Below are 21,063 nucleotides of genomic sequence, written 5' to 3'. Positions count from 1 at the left end.
CAAAGCATAGACAAGTGACGTTATTCAGTTCATAGAACTCACAGAATGATGAAGTTTGTGTCGCAACGGGTTTAATTTATTTGCAATGAAATTATGTGTCGATATTAATTAAATACTGTATCAGATTGGGTTTTTATAACATATATGTACTACATCATCGATTTTTCAGGCGGAGCAACGACACTTAAAAATAAAATAAAATAAACATATAGAAACTTTAAGAATATCGCAAGGAAAATAACTCATCGAATAAAAAATGGAAGAACAAATACCGGGAAGACAGACGTTTTGAATCGGCGATCATTTGTACTATGAAATATTTTAAAACAAATCTAGAAATGTATAGTGGATGACTGAATGTGCAAGCTGGATTGGTGTTCAAGGAAAATAAATATTTTCAGGATTGACCTGTACATGTATGGAATCAGCGATCGTTTGCCACGGTACTTATGAAATATTTTTAAAACAAAATTAAAAATGTATAGTGAATCTGCAAACTGGATCCATGTTCAAGGAAAATTATATTCTTAGGAAATAAACTACTAAATGTCATCGAATAACGAATAACTCTAATTTGTAAGGCATGCCGGTTTTTAAATCAATAAATATCCGTATTAATCATAATCAAATGGAAAAATGTTCTAGTAAATGGGAATGAAATGTGTTTTTAAAATCTTTTATTGTTGTTTCTCTTTTTTTTTATTGAAGCAGATGTGTAAATAATCGTAGCGGTATCAATTAATTTTGACATGACCCCTCCGTGATCCCCGGATCTCGGTGATTCGTTATTGGAACCCTGACTACCCACAACATTATAGCTAATATAATTATTCTCTGATTAAGAAATTGTTTGACGCTTTCAGTGCTTGTAGACAGATAATTTTATTAAACATCTGTACCAAATATGCTTACATACAATGAGCCGTTCACATCAGAGCTCAACCGAAAAGTGAAAGTAGTCAGCTGCACGCATGCTTTTTGTCTGCGTCTTCAAAAAGCTTGTTCAAGTTTGTTTAGAAATTACGACATAAAACAATATAAAGTTTAATAATTTCATGATAAATAATTAAAACAAGAATAACTCTACATAACAGGATATGTTAAGTTAAGTATTGAACCTTTAATAGAAAAATACAGAATTGTTTATCTGAAAGTGATTCGTTAATGGAGACGATTCGTTAATGGCAACCTCACTGTATATCCTTACTGGGGCTAGTTTGATATCTAAAAATTTTGTTATCTAAAAATTCGGGTGGTCGCTCATTACCTGCTTTGTGGATTTCTTAACTGACCAGACAAACACACTAAGTGACATCCACTTACGCGCACATAATTTTGTCTCTTCTTCTGACAAAATATATAGAAAAAAAATCTCTCTCTCTCTCTCTCTGTCTGTCTCTGTCTGTCTGTCTGTCTGTCTGTCTGTCTCTCTCTCTCTCTCTCTCTCTCTCTCTCTCTCTCTCTCTCTCTCTCTCTCTCTCTCTCTCTCTCTCTCTCTCTGTAATAATTAATCATAAGGTAGCTTTAGTGATTTTTCTCAGACACATTAGGTTGAATAATCAAACAATCTGCAAGGCAATTTGAAATGGCCATGGGAGCGGAGTGGACCGAAAACCCTTTCTTTATATTTTGAGTGAAGTGGAAAATCAAAATACTTCGGTAATAAAGCAAAAACACTTTTTATCTATTTATTATGTTTTAAACAATACTTGTTGATTATTTTTTCATACAATATGCGAAAATTTCTTCGATTACAGATTACTGTCGATTAAATTACTTGCACTTGAAAAAGAGCAATCATTACAATCGATTACGATTATAGCATGTGCCTTATTGTACAATGTAAGATTACCAAAGACACAATTTTTAGTGCTTTCTATATATTCAGTTTACAGGCTTGTAAATTTTGTTGATACATGCATGTCCTGGTCCCAAATTACCGTACTTCGACAAAAATATTTAAGAGGATATTTTCTAGAAGTGCTTTATAACAACGACAAACATGTTTTATCATTTGTATGATGGTTTCTGTAAGAGTGCAAAGATGATCAAGAAAGATATGAAAATACACGCATTTCAAGAAAAGTGAATTACCGCGTAGAAGATCACTGTTAATTTCATAGCAAGCATTATATAACTACCCCTTCCACCCAACCGCATACACGCACAGAAAATATACACATTCATGCCCTATATGGCAAATGATAAAGTCTATGTTTCCAAAGAAACACTGACACAACCTTACGTATTTTATTGAAGCAATACATTACTAGTACTAGCAGTGAGAGCAGAGTGGTAGTTGAACACCATATACAGGCCCTAACGCGGGGGAGTCGCCAAACAGTCAGGGGGGGGGGGTGATTTCAACGTATGGGGAGTCGATTTTCTCCGCTTCGGATCCAGCATTTTATTTATTTGCTTTATTTTAAGTGGGAGGGGCGGGAAGGGGCGAGCTTATCATCTGTAATTTTTACTAAATGAATTTAATAGGTTTGAATTCCTGTAGATATAGTTAAAGTAAACAGTCGTTATTGGCCAATTGACAGTAACTGTTGTATTATGAAATAATCGTATATGAAATTCCATACAATTTTTTTAGCTATGGAAATGAGCTCAAATGCCTCTCGCTTTGTTACGCAATTTATGATTAATATATCTAAAGCTTGGACGCATCTATCAAAATTTCATAATTCATGGCTCCAAAATCGTAATGGTGTTAGGTAGTACAACTTTCAATTATAGTTCTTTTTTTGCCCTTGGTAATCTAGCAGGCAAATTGAGTGTGTGGACCAGAATGTATGAACACATGCATGAATTTTTAAAATATTCTCTTCTACTTAGTATAAGTCTGTGTCCGGAAATTTTCATTGGAATTGAATTTGAAATATTTTTTCTTTCAGTTGTTGGCCTGAATTTTGGTATTTGATCTTATGCACTGACATCCATCACATCATTGAGTAAGCATAGAAAGTAAAAGATACAAATAAACATAAAGACAAAATGTAACATTTCATTTATTAAAATAAAAAATTGAAGAAAACTTTCATTGTTCTCATTCTTGGTTCTGCTTTAGAATTTGTCAATGAATAAAAAAACCAGTTCTATTGATCATTCCTTTTTCTCCCAATCATGTGATGAAGGGGGCTGATCTTCTGGATTAATCTCATCCTGTTTCAATCCAGCAAAAGAGTAGGACCCCAAATATCCAATGCTGAGCATATTGTCTACATTTGGCATCATCACTGCTCTCCAGACCAAGGGGTTATAGGTCACTGAAAAGGTAATTTGAAATCATATACATGTATAAATAAACATCTACTGAGTGATTTTCTTCTCTACTTCTCAAGACATATATACAGACACCAGACCACTCCTACTGACAAAACCAAATCATGATCTGACTTAATTAATAAAGTTAAAGATAGTTAAATCCTTCTCTGTGCCATTAGTTGCATAAGGCTGTTTATCAAAGGGCACCTGCTCCAAAAACTTTGACCAGCTCCATATACCTTAACCTCATCTTCAGCATCCGAAACTTTTGCACTCAAGCCAGTCAAGTGCATTAATATTATAAGAAGTGCCACCATCCATGCAAATTTGGTGAAGTTAGGACCAGTGATACTAGTAAGAAAGATATAGTGATCAAAGGGCACCTGCTTCAAAGAACTTTAACCAGATCATAAAACCTGAACCTCATTCACCATCCAAAACCTATAGCTCAGATTCAGCACTCCAGCCTGTCAAGTGCACGAGTATCATAAGACACACAATAAATGCATGTTTAGGGAAGATAGGACCATTATTAATTAAGATACGGTCATCAAAGGGCACCTGCTCCAAAAACTTAAACCAGCTCCAAAAACCTTCTTCAGCATCTGAAAATTATGACCCAGATTCAGCATTCAAGTCTTTTAAGTCTTAGGTCCAAATGCACAATCAATGAAAGTTTGGTGAAGATAGGACATGTAATAACTAAGATACAGGACCTGCAACAAAAACTTAAGCCAGGTTCGAACACCGACAACGGGGTTATAGCATAAGCTCCCCAACTTAGTCTCAGTGAGCTAAAACAGGAACTAATTAATTAATGAAATGGGACTAGGGTATAAATGACATGTTTATATATACATACTAATGTCTCCTTCATTCATCAAGGTATGCATGGGGCTGCACACCTCTCTACAATGTCTGGAGGGCGTGACTATCACCTTGCGACTGCTTGACAGCTGCATGTAATAGCCCATTTCAAACCTTACAGTTGTCTAGAAAACAAATCAATTAATTGCATTAAAGACAAAATTATTAGATACACCTTACTTACTAATTAAAACATTTAAAATTAATTTTAAGTAAGTTTTAATGTTGTGGCAATTTTCACGGTTACAAAGGAGATTTATAAAAAATCAATTTGTGCCAATGAAGATATGTCTATCAAATCCACTGTGCATTAATAGTTACGGTGATGGTTTAGCAGTACTGTAGTCTAACAAGTAAAGATGACTTGTACACTACACACATATGTCCTAATGCGTACAATTTCTAATTCATTTACAATCCACTCATTCTAATCCAAATACATTGCTTCAAATTTTAAATCTCAATCAAATATACTGTATACAGGGAAATATTTGCCCCCGTTTTATTTTCGCCCTCATTGTTAAGGGCGAATTTTAGACTGGACGAATTCCGATGTTTTCAATTAATTTTCTTTAATCAGAACTGTGTCTGGGCGAATTCTAGACGTGGCAAAACTGTTTGCAAGTGTAGAAGGCCGAAAATTACACGGGGCGAAAATAACTCTGTATACAGTATTTCAGCAAGCTTTGTTTACTTTAGAACTCTAACTTTCCTTATATTGTCAAACAGACTAAACCACTCACTACTTCATAGTGGCCTGATTTATGACCATCCACGAAAACCACTTTATCCAAAGCCACTTCACTCTCAGAAGGAATAAAAGATGGACGAGGAAACAACTTCCTCATCACCTGACTGCTAGGGATGTTTTTGGTCGTCCTGAAGAAATAATGAAATTCATAATTTTATATTTCATATACTGTTAGCTGCAATAATGTAGCCCTCTCTCGATTTTTTTTTAGGGGGGGGGGGGAGGGAGTAGATATCAGATATAAAAAATTGGAGAGGGCTACATTATTGTAGCTTATGTACTGTAATTTCCTAAATTAATTCAAGTAATAAATATTTGCAAAAAATCTTGAGAAGCAACCCTTGCAGATTTTAATTTTAAGACAGTTTTGAACAATATGAAATTATGAAAAAAAAATTGGTGCTCGCTATTTCATATTCTCGTAATATGATACAAAACCACAAAGATATGATCATTACCGGTAATATAAAATTTATCCTGGATTTTCAACAAATTTCTTACCAGTAGATGGTTGTTTTGTCCTTGTACAAAAAGTCCTCCTCTATTTCATCTATAAACAGGTCCTCAATGTTCTTCATTCCTGGCACATTGGATTGGAAGACAGCAGCTGTGTCAAGGACATCCTTATTATTTCTGTACAATTGTCTTAAGTCATCAAATGTTACTTTCTTAGCCAACCCCTGTAATTATTTTGCAGATTACCAATGCACTTAGCTTTAATATGCCACAAATATAAATCAACCATGTTTAAAGAATTAAAATTAAACATTCTTACAATGTACAATAATTCATGTCGAGAGAGGGACATATACCTACCTGAAAAACCATAGGTCTTGCTTCTCTGAGATAATTTGTTATTAAATCTTGGTCTGTAGTGTCATTTAAAATTTCAAATTTGTGCACATCTCTACACCAGATACATTCTTTAGAAGGTCCCTCAAACCAGGGGTTGCCAACAATGCATTCGGCATCATACAAACCTGCAAACAAGAGGCCCATTCATTACACTACACACATGAGTAATATTGTGTCCAAATACTTGTAACACCTTATTTGGTTGGCTTAACAATTTTATCTACATCATATAACATAACTTGCCTACATCACAGTATAATGATTTTAATCATGGCAGATTGAATGTTTTTTAAATTTAATTTTGTAGAAAATTAAATCATAAAGAATGAAGTCAATTTCTACCTAATATGTTACTGTTATATGAGTATAACATAACTTGGAACAGTTGTCCTCCAAACACCCCTCACACAAATAGTGGCCTTTTTCTGACCCAGAGGTATACAGCAGTAAATTGAAAATTCTTGAAACCCTATTATATTGCGCATTAACTTAAATTTTACAGATAATTGCCTCTATTTTCTTTAGAACAAATTTTTCCCACATATTTTATGTTATACAAAATATCTTGAGTGCATGACAGGCAAGATATGTCTACACATGTTGTGTACACATTAGATATGTTCATGGTGTTCCGTTGGGCCATTTTGACCCTCGCACTTTCACCTTTAGAGCGAAGAGGCAACAGTGTGAAGTCGTTAAGACGAAAGTGTGACATGGAAAAGGCTAAGTACTATCTCTCCTCCACCTTCACAACTTCGCATTCTTGCCTTTGCACTTTTGCCTTCGCCTTTTAATGAGAATGCATACATAACAACAACATCTGAGAGCATGAAGCAAACCATGGGCAAGTATGATACCTGCATCAAATTATTTGAGAGGAAATAAAAGGCGAAAGTGCAAATTAAGTTGCAATGGCAAGAGTTCAAAGTTGTGAAGTATTGCTCCTTTGCCTTCGGAACTTAGCACTTTCACCTTTTGCATCTTTGCCATTGCATCTTTGCAATTTTGCTCCCTTGTCTTCGTACTCTTGCATCTTGGCCCTAAAAGGCTAAAGTGTGAAGGAAGAATTACCGGTAAGTGGCCCCATCGGAACACTAAACATATTATCTCATGCGAAAAACATATCATTCTCGTGCTCACAACATATCAAATGTCATGTGCACATGATAATATATGCCCATTTTCTTTGGAAAAAAATTGATGCCCAATGTACTATAGAACTTACTTGTGATATTGAAATAACGGTGCAGAGGAAGTGCTGCAAGACGCACCGCTCTCAACATTTTGTAGTCATATAGTTTAAGTGCTCCTGATACATAATTCCATGCAGGTGGGTAAACGTAAAATAGAACCATCGCACCACACGCAATGACCAGAATGGTCACAAACAGAAAGAAAATTGCAACGGGAACACGTCGTAAGATACGCCTCAATGTAAAGGTAGGTGGGGGAGCTACAACGACATTCTCATCTTCCTTCAATACTCTTTCGATACAGGCTGACATCTCTTCCTCTGTCATACCCCATTCTTTACCCATTTGGTGTAATTCGGCAACATTTTGTTGAAGGACTTGTACGTATTCCAGAACACAGGAATCCATGTTGTTGATGTTGACGACCGGTTATAAGTAAGACCAAAATGGGTTCGGGCAATATAGCACATGCCGAATACCAGACTAACTTCACTAAGATCAAAAACATTATTATAAAATTAAAAATAATAAATAAATTTTTCTAAATGTGAAATACTTTTTTTGGTTTGGGGAGGGAGATTAGAATGATTATTTTTGCTGCTATTAGCCGATCCATATGTTCGAGATTTCCTAGAGTTTTCGTCTCAAAATTGGCAAATCGAATTTTTCCGAGGAATCCCGAAAGTAAAAATAGTCGATAACTTTAATATTGTAAAGCATCAAATTTGTCTTTTAAACGATGCTCATAGAATTATTTTTAATTTTTGAGTCGAATATATAAAATATAAAAAGAATAGAGGTTCAAAAATTACAAATTTAATTTTTGAGTCGTCTTGATTAAGAAATGTCAAGTTAATTATCACAACAAGTTTATCGGCTATATTACCCTTTTGTGTAAACAAGCATGGCGGGTGTTGTGAGACAGGAAGCGATTGAAAAATAAACATGGTTTTGTGTATGTTATCTTTTTAAAGTTGGAGGTAAGATATATTTTGCAATTCGTTCTATACTATTACATTTTAAAGTGACTAATGTATTCGTCTGGAACTGTTGTTTTATTGAATAATATGTCGATGATAGTTCTTGCTGATATGCATCCTGATATATCCGTTCATAATTTGTTTAAAATCGATAACTGTGTTATTGTCGGTTATTATTCCGCATCATTATGTCAGATTTATTGTAAATACAATTGCATTCAGTTTTGATAACATTTGTATTTTATTTCTACCAAAACATGACCGTGAAAACGGTGTATATTGTGGACATAGTTAATTACAGGTTAGCGCGGTTTAACGGCCGCGATCTGTTGCTATAAATAGATTATCGCCCTGAAACTCGATATGACAGACACCGTAAAATATGGGTTGCTTTGTTAGCATTCCGGTCTTGCTCAGAGCTGTTTCTTTTTGTGTTGGGATTTAATTTGAAATGTAAACACCATGATATTTGCACAGTAGTCTATGTAATATGTCATGAATTATGTAAGTATTAAAATTTCATTTACTAAATTGCAGTTTTTGTAGCTAAAATTATATGAATCTGTTATAATTTGTTATTTCATATGTATTGATGTATTGGAAGCTCAATGCGTATTGTTTGTCAATAAACAACGGATCACATTTCTGTATGTTTATCTGTTATTTAAACATATAATAAGAATTTAATAACAAATTTTATTTAATGTAGGAAGCCGCATTTAAAAATGAGTGCTGAGGATGCGTCACTCCAGTTTCCTCTGCATGTCAGCACAGAGGATGAGGAGTTTGTGATCGAGAAAGACAGTGATGATGTCACTAGTCCGCATGGTCCACAGTTTGATGGTACATGTATTTGTTATATATTAAGAATAATCATGCGCTGTTTAAAAGCCTCCTCGTTTAACTGTAAAACTGAGTGTTACTATAGTGATTCAGCCCTAGTACATTCCAGTTGTTCTAAAATCGAATGAGAAAAAGACGGAAACAAAATTTGATTAATTTATGCCCCCAAAACAAGGGTAGATGTTTTATCTGCAACTTAAAATTGCATCCAAGACTCAATAGATAAGAAAAATTTGCATCCAAGACTCAATTGATAAGAAAAATAAAACTTTTTAAAAACATAGATTACATTCTCATTTTTACATTTTTTTCTCCAAATCTTATTCAAATTTTTCATAAAAATCATTGGTGGTGAAATATAAGCAAGAAAATAATTATAACATTCAATGTCTACAATAGATATTATCGGATGTGTAATGTTTATTCCCAAGGCCATTTTTTCTATACATTCTTGTTTTCAAATGCTGCAGGCCAGAGGTTGACAGACAGATGATGTTTGTATTTACACTAAATAAATCAACAATTTCCACTTACAAGTACAAAACAGAAGCCTTTGTGTCAGTCTGTCTTGGCCATGTTGACATGACAAACTTATTTATGTACCTACTCTATGTTTTCTATGTGTAATAGGACAAAATAATTAATTATACTTATCCAACGAATTGTTTTATAGAGATGCACAATTATCATTTTGACTCCATGTATTAAGTGTTTGGTCAGACTCAAATACTATTTTGAATATGCATTGCTATTAGCTATTGAGCAGCTCGGCAGATTTCATGAGATGCATATCCATCAGTTAGTACCTCTAAATGGTATTGAATAACAGTCAAAGCTCACTCTAGTCTACTGCAAAAAGGCTTTTTTCAGTAGACTAGAGTGAGCTTTGACTGTTATAAGCGCAGATCTCTTTTGCATTTATACTGTATTTTTTGTGTAAATTAACGTATTCAAATTTAAGCTTAATCACCAGATGTACGGCAATTCGTGGAATCAGGAATTAACACTCCTGTTAAGTGCTGAAATAACAAGTGTCATTGATCTTTAAAGAAGGAATATCATTTGTTTCAAGTTATTGAAAAAGCATTATTAGTGGGGTTTTTTTACATCAAGAAAAAGGAATGATTTTACCTATTTCATTGACTTGTCCACCTTCAGGTTATTAATCTAATATAAACTTTAGGAATGCAAAGGAATAAAATTTACATTCAGCCTTACCTAAAAGTCTACTTAAAAAGACTAATTGGTGACCAGTCTGTAATTATACTGTTAATAATTTATGCAAATCATAGTTTTTATTGACAAAGAGATCTTTACATATATATGTATAACAATTTTTATTCATCTTAAAAAATATTGTTTAAAAAAATCATAGTTCATACCTGTTGTACCATCATAAAGATATTTATTAAATATCAGTACATGTGCCTCAGATTACAGTTCTAACCTAAATGACACATTTGGTTTTTTATTTACATTGCATAATTTGTTTCCTGTTGACATAGAATGGCAATCATTTACATGAACTTTTTATTTTTGACTCCTCTATTACCGTACACTGAAATTACACAAAGAGAAAAAACAAATTCAAATTATTTTCCACTTTCGATTTTTTATTATGCATCTTGTTTTAATTTGTTGTGGATAAAAAACACAGGTTATTGATAGCATATCTCAGATTGCAAATAGATTTTGACGAGCCCTTCTAAATTTTAATGGAGTACTTCTTGTACCTGAATGCACAAGAGTGTGAATAAAAACTATTTTTGTGATGGAAATGTTCTATTTTCATACAAGCTAGTAATAAACAATTCCAGGCTAGTTGATTTCCATACCCTACAAGCTTTGGTTGGTCATGCATTTTTCCTTCTTGAGATAAAAATCACATTTCTGTTTGTCAATATCCATACATTGAGAAGAAAATAGCTAAAAAAAAAAAAATATTATTCAAGTTTACCTCAAATCTTTGCCTCAGTTTTAGAAACTTGTAATAAATGTTTTCTATGTTTTGTCTCTTCATTCTTCAGATTAAGAAATATTTTCCCACCATATGATAAAATGGTTAAACTGTCAATAAAGGGGCTGGATTATCATGGTGTTTTGGAATAGAACAGTTCTGAATAAAGGTGTATAAATAGAAAAATATTTAATTAAATCAAAATTTAGATCTTAAACTTAAAGGTTTTATCTATTTATTGCGAAATGACAGGTTTTGACTAGAATATCATATTTACAATTTTTAGGAAGGATCTCTTGGGTAGTTTGTTGACCCCCCATCTCCTTTTTTAAGGGCAATTTCTTCATACCTATCATGCAATGCACCCCTCAAATCTTCTAGCCATTCATTATCTATTGACCACAGACTTATATTTGACCTTCAGTTGGCTTCATGTCCAATTATTAAGATCTCAAGCACCAGTCTCCATTTATTTTCATACAAGATTACGGGTGCGTCTTTTAACCCCAAGGAACCCCAAGGAAACCCCAAGGAACCCCAAGGAACCCCAAGGAACCTCAAGGATACCCCAAAGAACCCCAATGACAAAAATTAATAAATTTTAATACCCAAGGGGTCTTATTGGACTTCAAGGGTCACCTCTTAGTACCCCAAGGGTACCCCAAGGAACCCCAAGGAAACCCGTAAGAACCCCGTGGAACCCAAATGATAAAGTTATTAACCAGTGATACCCCAGGGGTCTCATTCGAATCAAAGGCTCACCCCAAGGTACCCCAGTGATAGAAATTAATAACTATTTATACCCAAGGGGTCTCATTTGTATCCAAGGGTCACCTCGTAGTACCCCAAGGATACCCCAAGGAACCCCAAGTATACTCATTAGAACCCCAAGTAACCCCAATAATAGAAATTAGTAACTAGTGATACCCCAGGAGTCTCATTATACCCCTATACCCCCACAAATGAAGTTTAAGGGGGTATATTGGTTTCACCCTGTCCGTCTCTCTGTAGATGCAACTTTGTCCCCCCTATAGAATTTTTTACTACTGCATGGAACAGTCTGAAAATTTGTACATATGTTGATCACCATCTGAAGATGTGCACCTGTAATTTTTTTAGGATCAGACAAGATTTAATGATTTTATGACAGTTTTCATTTTCCTCATTCTATATATTGTTCACTGATGTTGAAAAGTAAGGGAGGTAATCCTTACAGATTTTATTAATTTATAGCATTAAAACACCCTAAAATATATTTATATAAAATACATTCAAATGGAGGTTTTTTGTCTTTATGCGTTAACCAAATTTATCTTTTATAAGTATTCTATCAACTGACAATGCAGAATTTTTGTTTGTCAATGATAAATTCTTAGGAGCTGGCTTAATTCATTTGTCCCAAGGGGGCCATTATCTGAGCCATGGTTTAGATGGAGCATGTGTGTATGGAAAATTGATAATCTGTAAAATGGGCAGTGGATTTGGGGCTAATTTAAAAGGAAATAAATAATATCATTATTAAAATAAAGTAGTGAACCATTTTTAGAAGTTGTTTAAATTTATTAGTCATGCAAGTAAATTGATGAAAAGACCCTATAGGGAATCTAATTTAAATTAGATTTATTAAAATTACTGATATGATTGTAGTGTTTCTGCAATTTTAAAATTGTTTGTAATATTAAATTTTCTTTCTTACATATTTTTACATAGTATGGTAATTATGGTAATGTTTTGGGAGTTTATTAAATTTAAAAAGCCTGTCAAAGAAAATCATATATAAAGTCCTATGGGATCAATTTTCTGATATGGAGTTCCATTGTACCATAGGCCATAGCAGAAAGTGAGGAAAATTTGAAACAACCAACTGCATCTGTTAAGACTGTTATTAGAAAGATATTCAAAGTTTTATCAACAGAAGAGCATTGCTTGGCTACCGGTATTTCCATTTACTGCAAAGGGTTGGATTATTGTCATTTTGTTGGTTTTTCATTAAAACAATTAAATAAAAAAAAAATATCATCAGATACATTAATTTGTAAATATATTACTGTAAGTTATACATATGTATTTAAAGTGATAAGTACCCCAAAGAACCCAAATGAATCCCAAGTATACCAATGAGAACCCATTAAGGATACCCTTGAGAACCCCATAGATACCTCAAATAAAGTCAATGGTGGAAAGTAAATTTGATGACCAAGGCCGGTCTCATTAAAAATCAAAGGGTCACTCCTGATACCCCAAGGATACCCCAATTATAAAAATTGATAACTATTGATACCCCAGGATACTCATTGGAGTCCAAAGGTCAACTATTGGTACCCCAAGGATACCTGTAGGAACCCCAGTTGCAAGGTACCCAATTGATAGAATTTAATAACCACCCCAATGGTTGTACTGTAAAACATATTACTAATTAATACCCAATTATACCCAATTACTCAATGGAATATCATAAAAACATCTGGGCAACCCAAGGAACACTTGTGATACCCCAATACATACTGGTATGATAAAAATAATGTTTCTCCAATATCTGTTCACTTTGGATGAATTTAACAATTAGTGTTGTCAAATCGGTTGAAAATCATAATCGAGTACCGTTAATTGGCAGAATTTGTTGTCTCTTACCAACTGATGATCAGCCAATATTGAATCAGTAACAAATTATATCAAATTCATGAAAATAAGGCACTAAATTTTATGTCACCACAAGGAAGTCTGCAATTCTTCCGGTGAACCATTCATATGAACACTTAATATGACAATGTTTCTTCGGTGAAATTTTCAAATGAAGTGGAGAAAGATATTGTTCAGTTACAAAGACCCAAACTTGTTTTACTATTGACATAGGGGGTGTTACCCTTATTGGAGTACTTTTGAGAAGTGATCATGGAAGTGTGGAGTGGGACTATCTCCCCTTCGTGGGTACAACACAATGGATTGACCCATTATGCGTGCAGAATGTTCACCTGAGAGGCACCAAAATACCTGTTAATTGCAGGTAGACACCTGTTGTATATTGGTGGTAGCTCTTGGACAGGGATTAAAGGGCCAACATAACCCTTTACATGTATACACAATGGCTTCACCATCACTGTTGCAATATATTTACCTACACCTACATCTCCTTGTTTATTGGTAGACAACCCTTGTGAATTTTGGGTGTCTTCCCACTTTGCTATAATTCTGAAATTTTTATGGGTGACTGATTTTAGCTAAGTGGGAATGGTGCTCAGGTAAGGGTTTCAAAGAACAAAGGAAATTAATTACAGGTAAATTATAGTCTGTTATTGAGCTTAAGCAAATTTTTAATAAAAAAAAATAACAGGCAGTTTTTTTAGATTATGTTTAAAATAAAGTTAAAAAAATTAATTAGATACTTGTAATAGAAGTAAATTTTGATAATAAAAAAGGGTTTGTTCTATCATGATTGATCGTACAAGCTAATTTTTATTTCATGTAAAATTACTCAATATTCATTCTTTTGAGGAGAAGGAAAACTATGACATTACTATCCCTTCTATGTCCCTTATCAAGAACCTTGAAAAAATAAACATTACATGGTTCAAGTTTTGGGCTGTTGATTTTAATAATGAAAAAAACTATAAATGTTAATTTTATAAGAAATGCAGAGGAATTATCACGTACATCATACAATTTGGCTATAGTGGTTATGATATAAAAGAATTAAATGCTCAACAACATGTACATTTAGGACTACATTTTCAGACTGATGGAACTATTTCAATATTTTACCCATGAAATTCAGAAAAATTCTTGTAAAAGGACTATATATATGATATGGGCCTAAAATGGCCCCCTAAAATGAACATCATCATTTTTCTTTGAACAAATATAAATGTGATGTTTTTACATAATGTTCATTTCCATTCAACTGCCCAGAATTTAGAAATATGACATCGTAAAGACAACCTTTTCCTGCCATTTTTCATTTTTAGCATAAACATGATAAAACAGCTTGTTTTCAAGCAGTTTTTATTTCAGAAAAAATAGAGAGCATGCTTGAACAAACAAAATATTTTACTCAGAGATGTATCTAGCCAAGGCTAATAAGTGACAAAAAAATTTTCCCTGTTCAAGCATGCCCTCTATATTTCCCATTCATAAAAAGATATGAAAAATGTAAATTTTTGACTGATTTTGATTGAAATAGCGTCACTTCTGACGTCATTTTCTGCCAGTGAGTGCAAAAAAATCAAATAAATAGGTGAAAAATAAATTTTATATCAACTCTTCTAAAATATAACATAACACATTATTGTACCTGAAACACTTTAAAAAATTGCGAATAATGGGGGCCAAATTTAACTCATATCATATATATAGTTCTTTCGTACTTCAAATCACCATCTACCAGTTGAAGTGGGAAGATGGGAAGGTATCCCATTAAATGAAAGATTTTGTCCTCTCTGTTACAAAAAACGTATAGCCGATGAATTTCATTATATTTTAGAATGTAATGCAATATCACAAGTCCGAAACAAATTTATAGACAAAATTTTTTCGGCTCGACCAAATGTGTTTTAAAGTATTACATATTAGGGTATCCTTGGGGTTGTATGGTGTATCAAGAGTTATAAATCTGTATGATTAGGGTATCTATTGGAGTTCCTTGGGATTTCTGTGGGGTTCCCTAGGGTTTATAGAGGTTTTTAGAGGCGTGTCTGGGATACCAATGAGTCCCCAATGGTATCAAGAATTTTTAATTTGAATTATTAGGCTATATCCTTGGGGTTCCATTGGGTTCTATGGGGTATCAAGTTTTATGAATCTGTATTATAAGGGTATCCTTTCAGTTCCTTGGGGTATCCATGGGGTTCCGTGGGATACCTAATGGTGTCTGGGATATCAAAAAGCCCCGAGGGTGTATCCAGAGATATAAAATTGTGTTATTAGGGTATCCTTGGGGTTCATTTGGGTATCAAAAGTTATATTACTGGGTATCCTTGGAGTTCCTTGAGGTATCCATAGGGTGTGTCAGGGATAACAATGGGGTATCTGTATTATTACTATTAGAGTACTATTAGGGTATCCTTTAGGTTTCTTGGGGTACCCATGGGGTTCCTTGGGATACCTTGTGATTTGTCTAGGATATCAAAGTGACCCAAAAAGTATCTAGAGATATAGTGTATCCTTGGAGTTCCATAGGATATCAAGAGTTATAAAATTTATATAACCAATACATGTATAAGAGTATCCCTAGAGTTCCTTGGGGTATCCGTGGGTTTTGTCTGAGATACCAATGAGTCCCTACGGGTATCAAGAATTTAAATTTGTATTATTAAGTTATCCTTTAAGTTGCTTGAGGTATCCTTGGGGTTCTGTGGTGTATCAAGAGTTATGAATCTGTATTTTTGGGTATTCTTGGAGTTCTTTGGGATATCCCTGGGGTTCCCTGGGATTCTTAGAGGTGTATCTGGAATACCAATGAGTCCCCAGGGTTATCAAGAGTTTTAAATTTGTATTACAACGTATTACGGTATCCTTGGGGTTCTATGGAGTATCAAGATTTATAATTCTGTATTATTAGGGTATTCTTGGAGTTCCTTGGGATATCCCTGGGGTTCCCTGGGATTCTTAGAGGTGTATCTGGAATACCAATGAGTCCCCAGGGTTATCAAGAGTTTTACATTTGTATTACAATGTATAAGGGTATCCTTGGGGTTCTATGGAGTATTAAGAGTTATGATTCTGTATTATAAGGGTATTCTTGGAGTTCCTTGGGATATCCATGGGTTCCCTGGGATTCCTAGAGGTGTATCTGGAATACCAATGAGTCCTCAGGGTTAATAAGAGTTTTAAATTTGTATTATTAGGGTATCCTTGGGGTTCTATGGAGTATCAAGAGTTACTGTGGAATCATTTAAATTCGTGGGGGTCAATTTTCGTGGATTATGACTTTTTTGCTCATTCATGGGGATGTTATTTCGTGGATGTGTCTGTTACTGTTTCAGCAACAAAGATAACACTTTCTAAAATTGTTTTCATTGAGGATTTAAATTCATGGGGGAGGCCTACCCACGAATACCACGAAAATTGAGCCACCACGAATTCTAATGATTCCACAGTATGATTCTGTATTATTTGGGTATTCTTGGAGTTCCTTGGGATATCCCTGGGGTTCCCTGTGGTTCTTAGAGGTGTGTCTGGAATACCAGTGAGTCCCCAGGGGTACCAAGAGTTTAAAATTTGTATTATTAGGGTATCCTTGAGGTTCCTTGGGGTTCTATGGTGTATCAGGAGTTATATAAATCTGTATTATTAGGTTATCTTTGGGGTTCCTTGGGGTATAATTGGGGTACCAAGGGTAAGGGGTGACCCTTGCACTCTAATGAGACCCCCTTGGGTATCAATAGTTATTTATTTCTGTCATTGGGGTTTCCTTGGGGTTCCTTGGGGTTCCTTGGGGTTTCCTTGGGGTTCCTTGGGGTTAAAAGACGTGCCGCAAGATTACTTATTATACTTTATAGATTTCCTATAAGGTGAAGAGATATCTATTGAAATCTTGTATTTTAATTGTTCATATCAGTAAATGGAATGTTTGTATTGAACACTTAATGACTTACAGTGGCATTGTTAAATCTTTAATATCAAAATATTCAAATCAGCATTGGGTTACTTATCAGGAGTAGGCAGAGTTGCTCTATTTGTTGCAACACGCACTACTGTAAGTCTATGTAAACACTTTTTGTTCAAAGCTGTTATACTATAAACAGAATTATTCTTACCCTTAAATGACCAAACAAATTCAAATCTAATCCTTTGAACATTTTTCATTACTTGAATCGGAATAAAATGCTGTTCTCCAACTTTTATTTGTTTGTGAGAATTTTTTATTGAGGTTGGCAAGAACCTTGTCTAATATTTTCACAGCAACCCAGTCCTCAAATGACTGTGGTATTTTAATTTCTACAAAATATGTACATCTTCATTGCAAAAATTAGTTATTGCTAACCAGTTTATCTTAGGTAAATCGCAAAACAAAGTTTTCGTGAACAAAAGTTGGTTTACAGTAATTTAGAGGTAGCCCTGTGCATGTACAATACTTCTTTCATATTGATTAAATAAGAGTCAAGATTCATTCATGTTAACCATTGCATATTGACCTTTGAATATATATGTAAAATGTACAATACACATGTGCCGGTAAATGGATTAATATTACTCCTTTTAAAAAAAAAAAAACTATGTTAATATTTGTATATTGTATCTCATTACAGACCAAGGATTTTTATCCAACGAGGATCAGATTGGAGGAGTGCGTCTCAAAAGACGCCGGAGGTGTGGACAATGTGGTCCGTGCCAGGTGAAAGAGAACTGCAACAAGTGTCACTACTGTGTCCGCAAGGATGTGCTTAAACAAACTTGTGTGTACCGAAAATGTGTGTACCTGAGATCCAAGCCCAAGCCTTACTCAAGGCAGCCCAAGGAGGTCATTCCACTCAGTCAGCGGCCTCTGGTCAATTCCCCACCCACTGAAGTCCCCAGACCCACTTCGCAGCAGGTGACCTCCTTGTTTCCAGATAACAATGGACTTGCAAAAACACTGATGCCAAATAACACTGTGTCTTCTCCCCCCTTGCCTTTTCCATTTGGATTACCATCAGGACCAACAACACAGACTGAATCGAAATTCAAGCCACCAACTAGTGTGGCACCAGATCTTTTTGGCAGCATCTGTGAACACAAGGGTTCGAATCCGACTTTGTCTTTATCAGGGCCGATGAACAACCATCAGTCACCACTGATACCAAGTCTCACCAATAATTCATTAACATCACCAATATCTGATTTCAGCAGTACATTTCCTCGACCATCTATCCATGTTCCTCTTCCCCACTCCATTCGAGAATCTCCGCTAATGCATTATCCAGGGTATGGCAGGGCCATGGTGAACGAAGCCCGGCCAGACATACAGTCACCCTGCATGTATTCACCTCCTTCCCTTCGTCCACCTCTTCCTAGTTCTGTTTCGCCGATGAACATGTCACCATTTGATCGTAATCCAGTGGGAGGGTATTTAGACAGACCCCCAAATGGACCGACTTATCTTCCAAATAGTCCAGACTTGTACAGACCATTCACCTCAATACCATCAGCTTCACCAGGATATCCATATTCTACGCAGTCAAGGTTTTCTCACAATGCGGCAGTGTATCCTTCTGCCCCGTCATTACCAGGCTACTCAGGACTTGGAATGCATCCGTCTCTGCATCCCCCTGCGATGCCCAGCAGTGGTCCGCATTATGGAGCATTTCAGACACCTTCCTTTACCTCCAACCAATCTATCGGGTGTCCAAAAAACGGGCAGTGCCCTCCTGCATCCCAGACTTTGGATACCCAACTGATGCAGGAGAGGTATGGGTCTACCCCCAATTCCAAGGACAATGTCAGTTCTAAGGATAAGGCCAAAGAATCCAAAAATGATTCCACTACTGATGAAGTGGAATTGGCGGAACAAGCTAGAAATGTCTTTAATCTGGCAGAGAGAAGGAGACGAAGCTCATCTTCCTCAGACTGTTTTGATTATTCATCTCGCAAAGACAGATATAAACTTCCACCTATCCCTGCAGCTCCACTTTTCTGTGCAAATATGCCATGGGACATGTTTAATGTGTACAACTGGAGCAGACGACCAGCATCTGTTCTGAGTGATGATACGAGTTATGCCAGTGTGACATCCTCAGATTTTGAATGTGACATCATTGGCATTGACGATTTACAAATCAATGCCATGATCAGATCTGATGGCTGTAACAGTATTGCAATAGAGTTTGATGACCGTGCATCAGAAACGTCTGGAATGAGCACAAAATCAGGCAACACAGGATCTAGTCAGAACAGTGAGAATGAGTGCTCGACACTTGTGAAAAAGGTGTACATTCAGGGGTCAGTTCACCTGAAGCAGGACTTGGGTGAAGAAGGAATCATTCAGCTGGAACTTCCTGGGAACAAAGTGACGTTAGAGGAGGCGTACCTGGACAGCGAGCTGGCTTCTTATTCCTGTGACGTCGATGAATTACTAAATTTCATCAGGAAAGAACCAGAACTGAAATGTTTCGATTAATCTGTGCAAATCTGTTGTAGTCAAAATTTGTAAACTGCTGAAATGGCAAGAGTATCAAAACATATTGTAAACATGGGTATTTTCCTGTAGTGTTGATTATGCAAATTTATGCTGTAAAAATTTACATGGATATGACTTTTGGGTATAAAAATATGACTGTATACAAAGTATCATTTAAGATAAGAAAAAAAAAATCATTGCATGGGTGAAGTCCTAAAGGTAGATTACACATGAAAATTCCATGTTTACTGTATTGCTGTTAGAGAAAAATAGTTTTTATGAGATTTTTTGTTTTTTGAATTATTTATTTTCATACTTTTAATGAAATAGATGAAAACAAATATTTACCGTATTTATGGTTTAATGATTTTTAAAAAAAATTTCCATTAGCTTGATTACAAAAAATCTTTAGACTTAGCAGTGAGATCCAAGGTTTCATTGCATGCTTTTTGAAAAGAATTCCAGATTCTTAGTATGAACAATGCAGGTGTTCTTTTGTTAAACTGTGTAGCAAATACCAGTAGTTGTTTATATAATATTACTAGTACATGTACAGGTAATTGTATGTTCGAGGGTTTTAGAGACAATAACTTGCATTGAAATATGTTTTTTTTTCTCTTTGTTTAAGCACTGTAGTCTTGATTTTTTATTATTGAGTGGGTGAAAACCCCTCAGAAGGAAAGCGAATGCATGCAAATTGATGAAAATAGTTACTGTAAACCAACTTTTATTCAAGTGCGACAAATTTTGTGATGTTTGTAAGAGCCTCATCATCACAAACTTTTCTCGTTGTAAACTAGACCTCAAATGCTCTGAAATTTTATTTTCCAGTTAATCTACATCTTGGTCACGAAAACAATTTGCTGCCATCTGATTATTCCCAGTAAATTACAAAATAAAGTTTTCACACATAAAACTTGGTTTACAATACACTTGGCTGTACATGTATTTTAAAGGCTATACTAGTATATTGATCATAATTCTAAATAACTGAAAATCTTTTTGTGAAAACAGACATTTTCTCTGTTATAGAGTTTTTTTTTTAATTTTTGAAAATTGTTGTCACTTTGATCAGGTATGTACTTTTGACAAAAATTGAAATATGCTGACACCTCGGAAGATAATGAAGAAAGTCCTTCAAGCACACAAAAAGTTGGTGTATTAATGTATTCCCCAGTATTTTAATTGCAATTTTTGTGCTTGTCTATAATGAATTTTTTTTAAAAAGTAATATTGACTAATGACCTGGCCTCAGT

At 34.8% G+C, this 21,063-nt stretch overlaps 2 protein-coding genes across 2 annotated transcripts; one reads left to right on the top strand and one right to left on the bottom strand.

Annotated features, from left to right (window-relative positions):
- Positions 1-2,996: 2,996 nt before the first annotated feature.
- LOC128157025 (uncharacterized) lies at positions 2,997-7,531 on the bottom strand. Its single transcript, XM_052819378.1, has 6 exons — positions 6,969-7,531; positions 5,705-5,868; positions 5,390-5,568; positions 4,881-5,016; positions 4,133-4,262; positions 2,997-3,272 (listed from the first exon to the last, which is right to left on the bottom strand). The coding sequence occupies exons 1-6, from the start codon at positions 7,342-7,344 to the stop codon at positions 3,109-3,111; spliced, it is 1,149 nt and encodes a 382-aa protein (XP_052675338.1). The 5' UTR covers positions 7,345-7,531; the 3' UTR covers positions 2,997-3,108.
- A 280-nt stretch (positions 7,532-7,811) lies between these two features.
- Positions 7,812-21,023, top strand: LOC128156990 (uncharacterized). The gene is made up of 3 exons (XM_052819338.1): positions 7,812-7,916; positions 8,626-8,759; positions 17,961-21,023. Exons 2-3 carry the CDS (start codon positions 8,642-8,644, stop codon positions 19,805-19,807), a joined length of 1,965 nt encoding a protein of 654 aa, XP_052675298.1. The 5' UTR covers positions 7,812-7,916; positions 8,626-8,641; the 3' UTR covers positions 19,808-21,023.
- Positions 21,024-21,063: the final 40 nt, after the last annotated feature.

This window comes from Crassostrea angulata, chromosome 1, assembly GCF_025612915.1.
Source record: "Crassostrea angulata isolate pt1a10 chromosome 1, ASM2561291v2, whole genome shotgun sequence".
In the NCBI taxonomy this organism is placed as follows: Eukaryota; Metazoa; Mollusca; class Bivalvia; order Ostreida; family Ostreidae; genus Magallana; species Magallana angulata.
Note: the sequence above shows the minus strand (reverse complement) of the source record. Positions and strands in the feature narration are given on the sequence as shown.

Bases quoted from the DNA above. Each gene is read 5' to 3' on its own strand.
- LOC128157025 (XM_052819378.1), bottom strand. From the start codon at position 7,344: ATGGATTCCTGTGTTCTGGAATACGTACAAGTCCTTCAACAAAATGTT. The intron at 5,569-5,704 runs GTAGGTATATGT...AAATAATTACAG, and splicing joins CAAGACCTATGGTTTTTCAG to GGGTTGGCTAAGAAAGTAAC. The intron at 5,017-5,389 runs GTAAGAAATTTG...TTATTTCTTCAG, and splicing joins GACAAAACAACCATCTACTG to GACGACCAAAAACATCCCTA.
- LOC128156990 (XM_052819338.1), top strand. From the start codon at position 8,642: ATGAGTGCTGAGGATGCGTCACTCCAGTTTCCTCTGCATGTCAGCACA. The intron at 8,760-17,960 runs GTACATGTATTT...ATCTCATTACAG, and splicing joins GCATGGTCCACAGTTTGATG to ACCAAGGATTTTTATCCAAC.